At 39.4% G+C, this 14,801-nt stretch overlaps 1 protein-coding gene across 1 annotated transcript in view; it reads left to right on the plus strand.

The window, feature by feature from the left end:
- Positions 1 to 6,094: 6,094 nt before the first annotated feature.
- The window catches only part of oca2 (oculocutaneous albinism II), a 38,892-nt gene continuing 30,185 nt past the window's right edge, over positions 6,095 to 14,801 (plus strand). The window contains exons 1-8 of the mRNA XM_061078663.1: positions 6,095 to 6,336; positions 9,381 to 9,476; positions 10,509 to 10,700; positions 11,299 to 11,356; positions 12,200 to 12,272; positions 12,782 to 12,939; positions 13,020 to 13,102; positions 13,504 to 13,657. Of these exons, the coding sequence (XP_060934646.1) occupies positions 6,095 to 6,336; positions 9,381 to 9,476; positions 10,509 to 10,700; positions 11,299 to 11,356; positions 12,200 to 12,272; positions 12,782 to 12,939; positions 13,020 to 13,102; positions 13,504 to 13,657 (1,056 nt within the window). The remainder of the gene's footprint in view (positions 6,337 to 9,380; positions 9,477 to 10,508; positions 10,701 to 11,298; positions 11,357 to 12,199; positions 12,273 to 12,781; positions 12,940 to 13,019; positions 13,103 to 13,503; positions 13,658 to 14,801) is intronic.

A 14,801-nucleotide genomic window follows, 5' to 3' on the forward strand; every position in this document is an offset into this window, starting at 1 on the left:
TGCAGTGGAGGATTTTACACGGAGCCATAGCGGTCAACAGTTTTATATCAAAAATCAATCCAACAGTCAAGTGCAATTGCCCGTTTTGTGGAGAAACAGAGACAGTTTTCCATGTTTTTTATGAATGTAAAAGACTTTTAGACCTTTTTAATACACTGCAGAAGGTTTTTAAACAGTTTGGTGAGACATGGAGTAAAAGGGCCTTCATTTTAGGAGCAGGATATAAGAAATCAAATCAAAAAACTTTTAAATTGGATGGTAGGGGAAGCTAAGATGTCAATTTACAGCAGCAGGAAGAACAGAGTAGAGGGCAGGGCAGGACAAGAAGCTCTTCCTGTTTTTATTTCTCTACTGAAAGCAAGAGTCTGGGTAGATTTTAGATTTTTTAAAGAAATGAAGGACATGGATGGGTTCATCAAAAAGTGGTGTTTTAATGATGTAGTATGTTGTGTGGTTGAGGATGTTTTCATTTTTAATATTACTTTCTGAGTAGGTTTTAATATTGTACTGAACGTACTGTTCGTATCCATTGTGACAAATCTGGCTTTGCTTTCTTAATTTGCACGTGTTTTTTGTATTTGCACGTGTTTTCTTATTTGTCCTTGAGCTTCCTCTTCAAGCTTTTCATCAGCTCGCCTTGAGGAAGATTTGTTCAGGTTAGATATGGATTTCTTCTTGCTGTAGCTCAAGCCTACCTACCTCTGACATATCTGTGCCAGTGCCCTGGTGATTGGGAGTGGTGGCTTGGCCCCTGCCCATTGTTTCTCTCAGAAAAGGTAGTTAGCTATCTGCTGACCCAGAGAGGTCACAGGGTTGGCATCACATGATCTCACTAATCTACAGTAGACTGAGAGGGAGGAGGGTGAATACAGTACAATCACTGTGATGAAGACAGCATCTGATTCTCACCAGGCTGATGAAGAGTGTAATGATGAGCTGAAATATCCGAAAGATGATTATTGGAAAAGTTGAGAAAAAAAACGTTTAACCTTTGTATTTCTACAAATGGTCTTCATCAGCAGATGAGTCAAGTGTGAACAGCTGCATTTCTGTCTCCATCTGCTGATGAAGCTGATTGATTGTTCTATATTATATTATTGTTTTATTTCAATAAAAACAATATATATCACCCCCTACTCCCACAACCAAGATTTTATATATAACATAACATCTATACACTACAAATCGATATAAATGTATATATATATATATATGTGAGTGTGTATATATATGCATATATGTAGTTTCTGACAGAGCCAGAGCTGAGGGAGAGTGCACTGAAGAGCATTAACAGAGAAGATACTTTGTGTCTGAGGATGTTTGTGGGTCACACTGTCATGGACTGCAGAGGATTTTCCACAACATATCGAATAAAAAGATTTTATTTGACATTATGTGTTCAGTTACTTCTGAATCCCTTAACTTAAATTTGAAGGAATTATTAAACTGGTGTTGTTTTTTCATACATTGGAAGCTATTTCAGAGGTCAGTTAAAAAGACACAATCTACAAATGCTAGGTCGCATCTTTTCAAAAGAAAAGCTCTGTATTTCAGTTTGATATAAAGCATGTCAGCGACAATACAAACTTTGTACAGGTTCAACTCTGTCCACAGAACGAAGTCACACTGCCCCGCCCCCACTGCTCTACAGCACTGGTCTCCTGTTTATAGAATTTCTTTGTCACATCGAATGTATATTGTGTACATTGTGACTATAATTACATTTGGCGGATGTGAATATCGTCATTAAGATCAAGGGTTCTAGACATATGCTTTCCATAGACACACAGACGGACGGATGGACAGAAAGACAGACTAACAGATTTGTGAGAAAAAAACAATAAAAGTTAAAATAAAGAAAAATAAATGAGAGGATGTTAGTTTCAAAAAGACACTTGCGGCCACTGACATGTTTGATTCCTGATAACAATTCAATCTTATCCAATGGGCAAAAAATTTTTTTTATAACAGAGTTCTGAGTGCAGCTAAAGCTGTAGACGACCATCAGTGTTTACACATCCACATTTTCTACATAAAATCCTTCCCAGGACCATCTTGACATCGGTCCCATGTCCCCCTGCGTCACTAGAATGTTGCTACGAACATGTCTGACGTTAACAGTATCCAGCAGTGAGTAAGTCATTCATCGAAGGCCTCACGGTGTCCAGGCCCTGAGCTCATCTCCTCTCTCCCTGCTCCACATGTGACGGCTCTGTTCTTCCTACTATATCTCTCACCAGCCCACAAGACCAGTGTGCAGTCCCCCCCTGGACATCTTCTCTGTGTAGCTTTCATCTCCTGGTGTCACAGGCAGCAGCGAGTCCAGACCAGGTGACTGCAGCCTCTCAATGGGAAACATTGTCTTTGCCGATTCTCAGAAGGAAGGAAGCGAATGCTGCTATTGCTCAGCTGCAAAGATCACTTTGAGATGTAGAGTTAATGGAAATCTATTTTTGTCGCTGAATGTGTTCAGTTCACCGGACAGATCATTTTCATAGGGGGAAGGTTTTAGTGGTGGGAGTTTCTAATGACTTAAATCCTGCTAGTCTGGTTCACTGGCTCTCAATCACGGATGGCGGAATGTTATAAATCCTAATCTGCTCTTTTGGGTCAAAGACAAATTAAATTTACGGTACACTCTCTGATTTTGTTAGCACCACCCAAAATTTGATATAATTCATATTTTTCACTTAGCAGTTCGCAGTTATGTCTGGGCTCCATGTTCAGGAAACAGAATTATCATATATTGGATGAGCAACATACAGATAACATTTTATCTATACATTTGTGTTGTAGCCTCTGGTTTTGATGCATAAAGAGAAATATAGTTGAATTTGGGAGACAGATGCTCAGGGTTCATCTAATTTTCTTCGGCCCCCCAGCATTTTGGGTTCAAAAATTTACTTTTTCTGTTGACTAAGATTAGGGGTCATTTGATGGGCAGCTGAGAACCCGCGGCCCTTTAATGATATATAATCCTAGGACACAAATAATTTCTGGAACCATAGAGTTCACTCTCAGTTCACCAAAACAAGGCAGTTTTGGTTAATTTTTGTTAGACTTTCTTTCTGCCCCTCTGACCTCTGACTAAATCTGGCTTAACCTTCTCACCCCCTCCCCTGCCACACATTGGCATTGTTGTTGAATGAGAATTTCAGAGACATGAGAAGGTCCGTGAAAATTTGTTTCCTCTGATGCCCATTTGTTTTGAAAACGCGTAATATGCATTTTTTATACGAGTCATGACATAATGCAAGATGAAAAAAAGAAACATTCACAGAAGAGATGCAAACACACTGATGGAGTTTTTAAGTTTCCCTGACGCCTGTCTGTGTCTGACCTTCTGACCTTTCCTCACCTTAAGACTGTGAAGTTGACTCACCCATTTATACTGAGTTAGGCTCAGTGGGTAATATGTGACAGCTCCCCCGCCTTGAAGATTCAACATCAAGGTCAGGTTCCCAGAAAAGACAACACTTCAGTATAAAAAGACACAATGGTACAATATGAATGGCAAATAAAGAATACTATTAACCTCTATCATCTTTACCGGACCACACTACTTTGATATGACTATGGTCAACATATCTCTATGTGATAGTCGATCTGTAATAGAATACTATCTGGTTAAAAATCCTGTATCAATGATGAAATTGTACCTAAATTCAGGACTTTATCTTGTATTTATTTAGTTGAAGTAGCTGTAAAGCTTTTCTTTTCACTGCTGGATTTGGAGCACATGAGTGTGGTCTGGAGGTAAGAATGAGGCGGCTATACAACAAGGGGAGTTTGCTTGTATAAAAGCCGAGAGAGTGAGTGAGTGAATGGGAAAGTTTTCTGTTAAGCTGCTATTAGTGGAGAGTTGTGCCACTCCCTCTCAGCGCCGTACTCCCACATCAGCAGCTCCTTCAGACCCAGGCTGCTCAGGAACATCTCCTTCCTTCTCTGGGAAGCACAGGAGAGCAGAAGGAGCACTTGTGTCTCGACCAAAAACTTCTCTGTGCTCTGATACAAACTTCGAAAAAAAAAAGAGAGAAAGAGAATCTGTCCCAGCATCTGTAGCACATATCAGGGATTTAACATTTTGTAGCCGTGAATTTCTTGTGATTTCGCAATTGGATGTTCATCATTTAACATCAAAAACGTTGATCATTTTGTCCCTGACTTCATCGTCTTCATCACCATTATCACATAGAACAACTATTGTCAAGGTAAGTTTGATCACTTTCATCTATCTAATTTTCTTCTCACCTAAAATGTCTTAATGTAATTTCTGATTCAGCCCCTGATATTTGCTCCAGTTAATTTGCATTCTGTGTGGATTTACCATATTACACAAGTGGGCTTCGTTATAGCGGGTTTTAGTTTTAATTCATAAATCCGCGTCCGGAGTAGCATGGTGAAAATCCCTTTATTGCACTGATATGTATATTGAAATATCTGATAAATGCATGAGAAATTGTATTTAAAGTAGCACTAATTGAGGCGGAAAATTAAAAGACAGAAGAAAACCTGTGTCAAACACTGGCTGCATGTAATCCTTCCTTTACAGTCTTGTGGTCATTAACCTTATCTAATTTTGTTATTTTTTTGCCTCTATCTTGTTACACTTGATCCGATAGAGCTTTATCTAGAAGTTTAAATCGCTGTGAAGGAGGGTGGAGAAATTAAGAAAGCAGTTTGTGTTTGTCGTCACACACAGCCTCCGGGCAGGACGCATACAAAAAGGATCATTCTTCTTCCTTATATGAGGCTCATCACAAGCATTTGACAAGGATGTTATGTGAGGCAGAACTAAACAAAGTGACAGCAGTCGTCACTCTGATGTTAACTTGAATGTTGGAGAAGACATGTGAATTTCACAATTATTTGTGTGCCATGTAGAATTGTTCATAGGAATGTGTTTAATGTAAAACGTGCTGCTCCAACTGGTCTTACCTCCTCAAAGGGTTATATTACTTAGAGCTGCCGTGTCACACGTGAGTTCCTGTTGCCTTTCATGTGAGGCAATAATCCCATCGAATTCATGCAGCCTTTGTGTGGATGAGGACCACATGTCTGCTGTAGCTGACCTCACTTGCTGACCTCATGCTGTGCTTTATGAGAGCAGAGAATCACTCAGCTGGTATTGTGCACGTTGACCTCTCTCCAGGATACTGTGGCACGACAAGGGTTTCATTTACGTGTGCAGTGTTTAATTCATACTGTAACTGACAAGAACAGTAAACACTTTATGGTTTGTGGTTTGATCAGAACTTAAGGACGGTGGCTCTGACGTACACAGCGGAGCTCTTTGTTTATTCTTGGCCCAGGGAGATGAAAGTTAGTGATGTTGGCAAATTAATTCTGCCCATAAATCCGCCTGCAGCCTGTTTTGAGGCTATGTGCAATACTTGCTTGGCTGAAATACGGTTGATGTGAAAAATTATGAAAGCCAAAAAATCTGTGATGCAGATGAAGTAGACAAAGTCATAGACAAAGACGACAACGTACAATAACACAATCCACATTTCAGTCATTTAAATGAGTTGAAATGTCCAAACTCTAAATCCACAGTCAATAATGAGTCACATGACCCCTTATATCTGCAATGCATCATTCATTGTGATAAAACCACAAAGAGATTTATCACCCGGCTCTGCAGCTCCTCTAAATGCTGCTGAGTCTTTCAGCTGATTGCCCACAGCTTCACTGTTCATTCTCACTGCTGTCACGTAGTGTTAGCAGCAGCCGGCAGCTGTTTTCAGCTGTGGTTAACCCACTGTGCTCTACTGCTCAGCAGGAAATGGAAGACAAACACATTTGGCAAATAAGATAACAACGTATTAAGCAGCTAAACAGTTTTCCTCAGGGGTGTGTGGAGAACAAAACGGAGAAAAAAGCTGTGGAAATGTTGGATTTAAGTTTGCAGGGTGGACAGAAACTACTGCAAACGAATATTGATGTTTCTCTGTGTGTGCTGCGTTTGCTTGCTAACGTTTGAGCCATATCAACGTAGCAGCTGATAATATGTTACTGCCCCCAAGTGGCTGGAAAAAATCGTATTGATAATTCTGATGTCCAATGTACTTCTGTTTCCTCCAGTGGTCTCACCATGTATTTGGAGAACAAAAGCAACCTGGAGATTGAAATGTCTCAGACGACCGCCCAAGGCCATCAGGGCATGAGCAGCCTGAGGTCCCCGCAGGCCGTCGCAGAGAACTTCGGGGAGCTCCGTCTGCTGCAGGACATTTCAGAGAGGATGGAAACCCAGAAGCTCCAGCAGTCTGCAGTTCTGCCTTCGGGACAGTGCGTCATCCACACCGAGGGCTTTGTCCCCGTTCGACAGGAGGATGGGTATGACAACTGGTTTCTGCTCTCTCATGGTGCTTCACTGGCAACTCAGCTCTATGCTAGTTGTCGTGGTTTTTGTTATTGTAGGGAGAGATGATTAGGGGGTTCAAAAGTTAAAGTCAAATGTCAGTGGGCAGAGTCCAAATAGGAGCCAAGTGGCAAAATATGGAAGCAGAAATAAATAAAGTTCATAGAGGAGGAAGACCCTTTATGGATATGGCTGGTGATATGTTATATATTATTTTCAAACATAGTGATTGTGTCAACTATAACAATAAGCAGACACTCTGTAGAAAACATCTATTGCACAAGTTATTCTAACCATGATAGTGGTGATGTGTTGTGTGGAGTTTGTAAAACATCTTTGCAGACCTCTCTGCCAATTAGAGAAACACAATGTACAACAATTAAGATCAATATGTCCATATTAACAGTGGACAAATAGTAAATTACCACCCAACTCTTCCACTTAGCTCCATGGAGGGTTTAAGTGACTTTAAGCTCACTGTTTTGGTTTTACAGTACTTGACTTTACTGCTCTGTTTCACTCTCACTGCTCTTGGGAGCCTCGTGTCGTAGTCTAGAGTTATACAGAGATTATGTCCCATTCTCTCTTATCACCGGGTTTCCTGGAGTAGAGACATAACAACTGGATAGAATCGGAACCACACGTGCAGAATCACATTACAGATGCCATATTGGTCAAATCTTCCCTGGAATGTATGAACATGAGTGGAAAACCCTGAATTTCTAACACTCTCACTCACACACAGGCTGTGGGTGTGTATCTCAGCAACTCAGGGGGGGGTGTTAATCTCAAGCCCGTGGCTGTGACGTCATTCGGATTAAACTAAGGAATTGTTTTTGCTTCATGAACTAAGTCAAAGTTGCACATGACAGAGTGTATAACAGCTGATTCTTGTGTGCCTTCTGCAGGGCCTTGTTAGCTGATTCATATTGGACATTTTACGTAACACTATTAGTAGACAATCAGGTGATGAGATTGTTGAGTTCCTTTGGCACACAGAGGGACAATACTTTACTATATACAAGACGTGTTAGAAAACAGTCACATTACATATTGATCCTACTAGAAAAACTAGATGATGGTTAAATTAAAAGACACTTCCAATGAGGCAGAAAATATTGGATTCATAATCTCCAGGCAGCCAGAATCACAGCTCCCAATAAATGTGATGCATGTGTAAAACGCATGTTTGTTAAGATACTGATTTTAGTTTTATGGGTGAAAATAAGTCAGTTTTGTGCTGCTCCCAAGTGGCCCAAAAACAAGTCAAACAAGTTTAGTCACTTCATAATAATAATAATAACAATAACAATAATAATAATAATAATAATAATAATAATAATAATAATAATAATAATAATAATTATAGTGTTTTACATACATAATGAATACAAACAAAAACATATTAATAAAACAAAAACATTTTAAAATGCTATTCATATGAGAACAGATTTGAGTAACACAAGGACATGTTAAAATTGTATTTAAAATAAAAAAAATATATATATTTAATAAAAAATTGCATAAATACAGAAAAGAAGGAAAGTGATAACAAATATAAAAATGCAGGAGTGCGGGCAAGTGCAAGAACTAGTTAAAGGCTGAAGTAAAGAGAAATGTTTTAAGCTTTCCTACAGACATGATTTAAATCAATCCTGTGTGTAACAGGCAACCAGTGCAGAGCAGCTAGAACTGGACTCATGTGTTCTCTCCTTCTGGTTAAAAGCTGAGCAGCAGAGTTCTGAGTGAGCTGAACTCTCTTTATTGTTTTCTTTATATATAAAGACACTTTATAGACAACCTCACATAGCATCTTAATAAAGGGCAGCATAACCAAAAACTGAAATTAGCAGACTCATGTATATATATAAGAGAACACGTAGCAGTCTTGTCTTATTTTCTGTTGGTCATTATTTCTCACATTGTGTGTCCTAAAAAGACCACTGTAAATAATCCCTTCTAATTTCAGCTGTATTTTATCTTCTGTCTGGGCTCAGCATCCTTTAAAGGATCCTCTGTAAAGTGCAATCTCCCTGCCAAGTCCCATCCAGGGGACAGGATCAGAGTCTTGTCAGGGAGAGAAAGCATTTGCAGACATGCAGCAAATCTCTTTATAGTTGTATAAGAGTATTGAAAAGGATTAATGAGGCCGACTTCCCTAATGTCATCTACTCCTTTATCCAACACCCTTTCCACATCCATGGAATCAAAGCACCCCACTGTCTACAACCTGTTTGGTAACACCTGCAAGACTTGAAAGATAACAAACGCAACAATAGCAAGGTCTTATCAGTTATTGAATGATCACCCATGTAAAAAAAAAAGGTTGACACAAAACTAATAAATACATCAATTCATAATAAGTAAATTAACCACATATGAAATGCCTTCTGCTGTGTTAAGAAAATAAATAGTGTGTTTAAGCACACAACCATTTTAACAAGCAAAGAGTAAAAACCCTCAAGAATATGGGACAATCTAAGGTCAGCCTTTAATGTTTTGGCTCAGTGGGTTAGTATTCTATTAACAAACCAATCGCATGACGTGTTAGAATATATTGTTGGGACTGAAACAGAGGAATAGTATTATTTTTTTTTAAATAGCATCTCTAAATGTATATGGACTGTGTGAGTGTGGGCTCATCTTTGAGAGACAGGAGAACGTGTGTGCATGTGAGCACTGGATGAAACCCAGCTGTGATGCTCCAGAGGGCGGCAGCCTCAGGGACACAGAGCAGCAGCAGGGTGACTAAAAGGCACTTTAATGACGGCCTCAGGGTGTCCAGGCACCAGCTGCTCTCCCACCTTTCAGCCACCGGTGGGCCACAAAGCCAGACAGGCGGCTTTTCCCGCTGACTGGCAGCTGGGAGGCCTCACCTGGGGGCTTCATTATTGGGGTGAGAGGTCATAAAAGTTTTTGAAAAGCACAGTTATTTATTTATTTTTGCTATCTGTTTATTTCCTTTCTTATTCTTCTTGTTTTTTTGACTCACTGTACTCCATTGCGTGTTCTTTTCCAGGCACAATTTCAGCGCGGTTAATATCCTCAGAGGGAAAACCAACTCAGCCAACCTGACAGAGAAGTCGCCTCTGCTGAGGTTCGCTCAAGACGACAGGTGCATCCCTCAGATAAGACATTATGGAGGAAATACATGATGATATTTTGATGAACAACCGATCATTTGTTGATAATTATTCCATGAATTAACGGTCTCAGAGTCAGTTAACACACTCTAAGCTTCCTGCAAATAGCCTGTCCCTATAGCCTCTATTAAGCTAGTGGTTAAGCTAGCATGCAAACAACTCCAACCAAATTTATCCTGTTTGCTTTCTTTCCTTACAGTGACCACAATTCTAACTTAATTTTGAATAAACCTATCAAAAAACTTCTGCTATGAATAAACCCCCGCCAACCTCTCCTGATATTTAGCTTAATAAGGCTACATGCTACTGAGCCAGTGGGCTACCTGGCTAGTTTGCTTAGTTAGCCTGGATTAGCACTTTCCGCAAAGGGAAGGGCCAGTGTTAATGGCAGCAGCTAGCAGGCTAATGAAATTTAAACAAAAAAAACAAAGACACATTTTCTCTAGTTTTAGTCTTTGTAGCTTGAAATGTTGCTTATGTATCTAGCTGGATATATTTAGTTTGATTAGTAAAAATAATAATTATATGTCATGAATAATATTTTGTCTGATTTACCAATCTTAAACATTATTCACATAATTTATTTGACATATATTGTTTCATTTTCTTCACCAAGGCTTACAAACAACAGTTTTCCATTCAGGTTATCTAGTACTGTCTGACTGGTATATTACTTTTTTACTGAGAAAAAGGATTATGCATTTTGGTTTTTAGTCATAAATCAGAATGATATTGTAGCTGTCATTTAATGAAACGGCTCAACTTGTAAAATCACTGTTCAACCCTTCTTACATTGATTCAATTGACTGCTACAAGGCTGCTAATGAAATTGGGATTGGGTCTCGTCCTGCTACAGACATGCTTTTACCGCTCAGTATCATCAGATCTTCAGTTAAAAATATTCCATCACAGCTGGTGTCCTGAAATCCAATGTCATGTTGGTCTCTGTCCCTGAATCTGCTGTGGTTGATGTCCAGAAAACTGACGTGATTATTGTCTTCCAGTATGACCTACATGTCCCTACACAACCCCGGCTTTGTCGGAGAGGAAGAGCTCTGGGACAACGGCTCCCTGGACCAGGAGAAGAGATATCGACTGGGTAGCGAAGTCACCAGCCTGTCCCTGTCCCGCTCCAGCTCCACAGAGAAGAGCGAATCTCGCGACAACATAAACTTCAGACTCACAAGTAGTATGAAGTGAGACATCTCAATTTACCATAGCATCTAATGAATCTCACACACCATGTGACCATCTTTTTAGGGTTAGGGTTAACATATGAGAATAAATTACTAGTATTCTAATTGGTTTGTATCAAATAATTTTTTTTTTATATTTCAACTTCATGTGCATTTTAACACAGCCTTATCTGAAATGCTATAGCCACCCAGAGTGTCAGGAGGATTAAGATGCAGCACAGGTCCATGAGAACTGCATAGCTTATTGTAAAGACATATACTGGTGTGACCCCAACAGCTCCAACTATTTAAAATGTATTCATTTGTGTCCAGTTTTATGAAATGAAGGATGGGATCCAATTTCAATTAATCCAAAACATTATTTTCCCTTCTGGGGGCTTCATTCAATTATTGTTTGAGGTAAAACTTCATTCAAGTTGAAAAAGACACAAAAGATTTGATTAAAGTCAAGTAGAGAATCGTTTCAGGTTCATCTTGTGGCCCCTTGTGGGAATTCTGACCTCTGCCATAGGTTAAAACATAGGTGTACTATCATACTTAACACAATTCTGTTGTCAATATATTTCATTTGTTTACAATTTGATTTATTTTGTTCCAGATGCTGCTTCACAGTCTCCAAAATTGCCACCATGTTCACCATTGTTGTTCTTTGCAGTGTAAGTAGGTCTAACATACCTTAGATGTGTTGAATTACTTTTTACCTACTTTGTTGCATTATTTTTTATTCCTAAATATTAAATTGGGTCAACATTTTGAAAAACATGTTTACTCTATAATATAAGACTGATACCAGTCTGCACACATATCAGAGTGATATCAATATTCTCATCCCTAAGTGTAAAACAAAGCAAAAAACATAAAGCTGGATTAAGGAGTGGATTAGCTAAAAAGCTTACAGAAGGAAATCCTTTCTCCAGAGACACAGGGAAACACAAGTGCCCTGAGTGAGTTAACACAGTTTACACATGAGTTAACACAGAGGATAAGAACAGGTGAAGTGACAGAGAATGAAGAACTAAACCTCCCGTACAGGGCGGAGCTAACAAGACACACAGTGGAGCAGGTATTCTGTATGTAAAGGAAGTAAAGCAATAGAAGGAAAAAAGGACATTTCTAAATAAAACAGGAAACCCTAAACAGGAAGTCTCTCAAGGGGGACTCTATAACACCTGAATATCCTTAGCAGTGAGTTAGAGCTCTCTCACAGGTACTGTTTTTAGATAACGATAGTGTTAACTGAACTCCAGCACTTACAGTAAACTTACCACAGCTCAGAATTCAAGTAATATTTACCACCATATAATTGACTGTTATTAATTGTGTTTTGAGCAACCCAGGTTTTTCTGCATTCCATATGTTAAATGAACTGTCCAGCAGACACACACTGTATTCTGCTTTTCCTCTGCATCTCAATGCCTCTGGTAGGAACTGCTTGGACTGACTGAATGAATAATACAGCATGTTGAATGTATAATGAGTTGAATGCATTCTGGTTTTAGCTGTTCTTTAGCATGTATCCAGACCGAGACAACCCCTGGAGGATGTTGGCCGTCTCCTCCACAGACAGTTTCTGTATCCTTCCCTGCTGCATTACTGTTGATGCACACTGCCACTTAATACTATGTTAAAAAATGGGTTTCTAAATGGCCCAGCAGGCCTTCAATCAACACAGTCGTGAGGAGAGACCTGGGACGCGATGCAGCTGTGTTTTTCTTTGAGCATGCTGCCTGCTGAGGTATATAGGCAGAGAGAAAAAAACAACTCTGATAGATTTCTTAAGAAATGTCTTCAATTCACAAGGGTTTTCAACAGGCTGCAATCAGAGGGAATGCTGCAGGAAAAAATGGGGAGAGAAAGCAAATCTGAAATAAGGGATTTTAGCAAACAAATGGTCTTTACTGTTGTGTTTCACTGTGCATGCCAATCTTTGTGTCATATTCAACACGGAGAGGAACACTGTGCAGTTTATACGATTATTTATCGGTTATTAAATCAGAACCAAAAATCTGCTCCAGAAAAAGTATTCTCCTCTGGTATCAAACACACCTGATTTTTTTATCTTGACGACCCGCGTCCCACAGCAATGAACCTGACAGATTTCAGGGACAACGCTTTGCTGAAGCTCCAGGTGGGGGGGCCTTTCACAGGAGGGATGGTCGACATCACCAGCCAAGAGTACATCCTGATCCAGGTGGAGCAGACAGAGCAGCCGGGACAACGAAGGAGGAGAGCTCAGCAGGTATGTGAGGCGTCTTGCTTCTCTGTTGCATCATCAGTGAAAAGCGAGGTCGTTCATCATGTTGTCATGTGTACAAACAGGTGATTTACAACTGGACCATCCCGGTGCACAGTGAACGAAGTGACCAGATGCTGGTGACCAAAACTTTTGAGATGCTCAGCAGGTACTCAAAACACTGTGACTATAAGGACTATATTATTCGGAAGGAAGGGGGGATAACACCACCCAGGCTAGGATAACACATCATTGAGGCCCCCTAGTGATAGAGACTGAAGTGTGTATATCCACACGCCTCTCTTTGGAGCAAACTTACTTTCTCTTTAAGCTTATATTACATTTTCTGTCCCCATGCTTTGAAAATCTTGGTAAATTTTTTGCTGCGTAATTTCATATGATGTGCCATCGTTTTTGGGCATGGTCTTTTCTTAGAAAACATTACAGGGGTGTTAATGGTGTGTAGATTAAAAAAAATTACAAACATTGCATGACCGAACACTGTTTATTAGAGATAATATGTCGTGAAATATAAACATCCCAATAGCCCTTGCCGCTTTCCCCACACAGTGAACCCATCATCATCACGATTCAGTCCTTCCTGCGGGACAATGAGGTGGTGCCCCTGTCCATGACCCACCAGTCCCTCTACGTCAATGCGGAGACACAGGTGGCCATCGCTGGAATCATCTTGACTGGGGTCTATGTTCTCATCATCTTTGAGGTAAATGACCTGTGGTGATCACACTGTTCTTCACAGATTTAAGATAGATTCATATGTCTACTCAGTCTTAAATACCAAAAATAATTTGTTTTGGAAAGTACAATGCATATAAATCAACATATCTGTAAATGTGTTAGATTAACTGACAGGTTAATATGATGGTGGCCAAATAGGTGAATGAATGAATTTTTTTACTTCTGCAATGATCATCAGTTCATAGACTTCATCAATTTAAAAATACAGATCAATAATGATAAGTAGATGTATCATTATTGTAGATAGTCATTTATATATTTGTTCAAGTTTGCAAGCTAAATTAATTCAGGTATTTTTTTTGTTCGTTGTCTGTTTAAGTATTATAATAGTTAGCTAACGATTCAAAAAATATTTTTCAAAAAAATGCATCAACTGAAAAACTGCAAAGGATTAGACATTGACTAGAAATGAAGAAAGTGCCTTCTTCTCTCTTTACTCTCTATACATGCAACAAGTCCCTGATTTATTGTCAATTAGCTGTTAATTGATGATTCAGTAGATTGATGACTAATTCAATATCAGATAAATCACACATTTTCCACACATTAGCCACCATTACTTTGATGTATTGTGATCTGGCGTCTTACTTTACACCCAATCATTAGGATTTGAGCTGCTTCACATACATCTGTAATTTTCATTCATTCCCGTCAAGGTGTGAACTCAGTGGCCAATACTATCATGTGAGAGTCAACAGAGGGGCACAAGAGATGACAACATGTCTACGCTGCAAACACACCCTCATGTGTAATCTGCGGTAGTGACAGGTCCTCTCTCTGAGGCTGTAATTGAAAGCGTGAGGGATCGTCTCAAAAGGATAAGAACACACATTAAAATGCATGTCGCCTAACGTCAGCTTTGTCCCGGCTCCATTTGAGAAGATTTGTTTAACTAGTCTCATGCCTCTTAACGAGTGAGCACAGAATGTTCCTCTCACATCTAAGATGTTTTGATTTTCTGTTCGAACAAAGGAATTTGTCAGTGTTATCATTTGGAAACCAATATTCTTACAGGGTAATAACTGTTTTGGCAGAATTAACATGTAACAATTCATTCAGCAGAAAAAGCCTGCCAATAAAGTTTCTTTAGACAGTATGATGACATTGAA

This window comes from Limanda limanda, chromosome 9, assembly GCF_963576545.1.
Source record: "Limanda limanda chromosome 9, fLimLim1.1, whole genome shotgun sequence".
In the NCBI taxonomy this organism is placed as follows: domain Eukaryota; kingdom Metazoa; phylum Chordata; class Actinopteri; order Pleuronectiformes; family Pleuronectidae; genus Limanda; species Limanda limanda.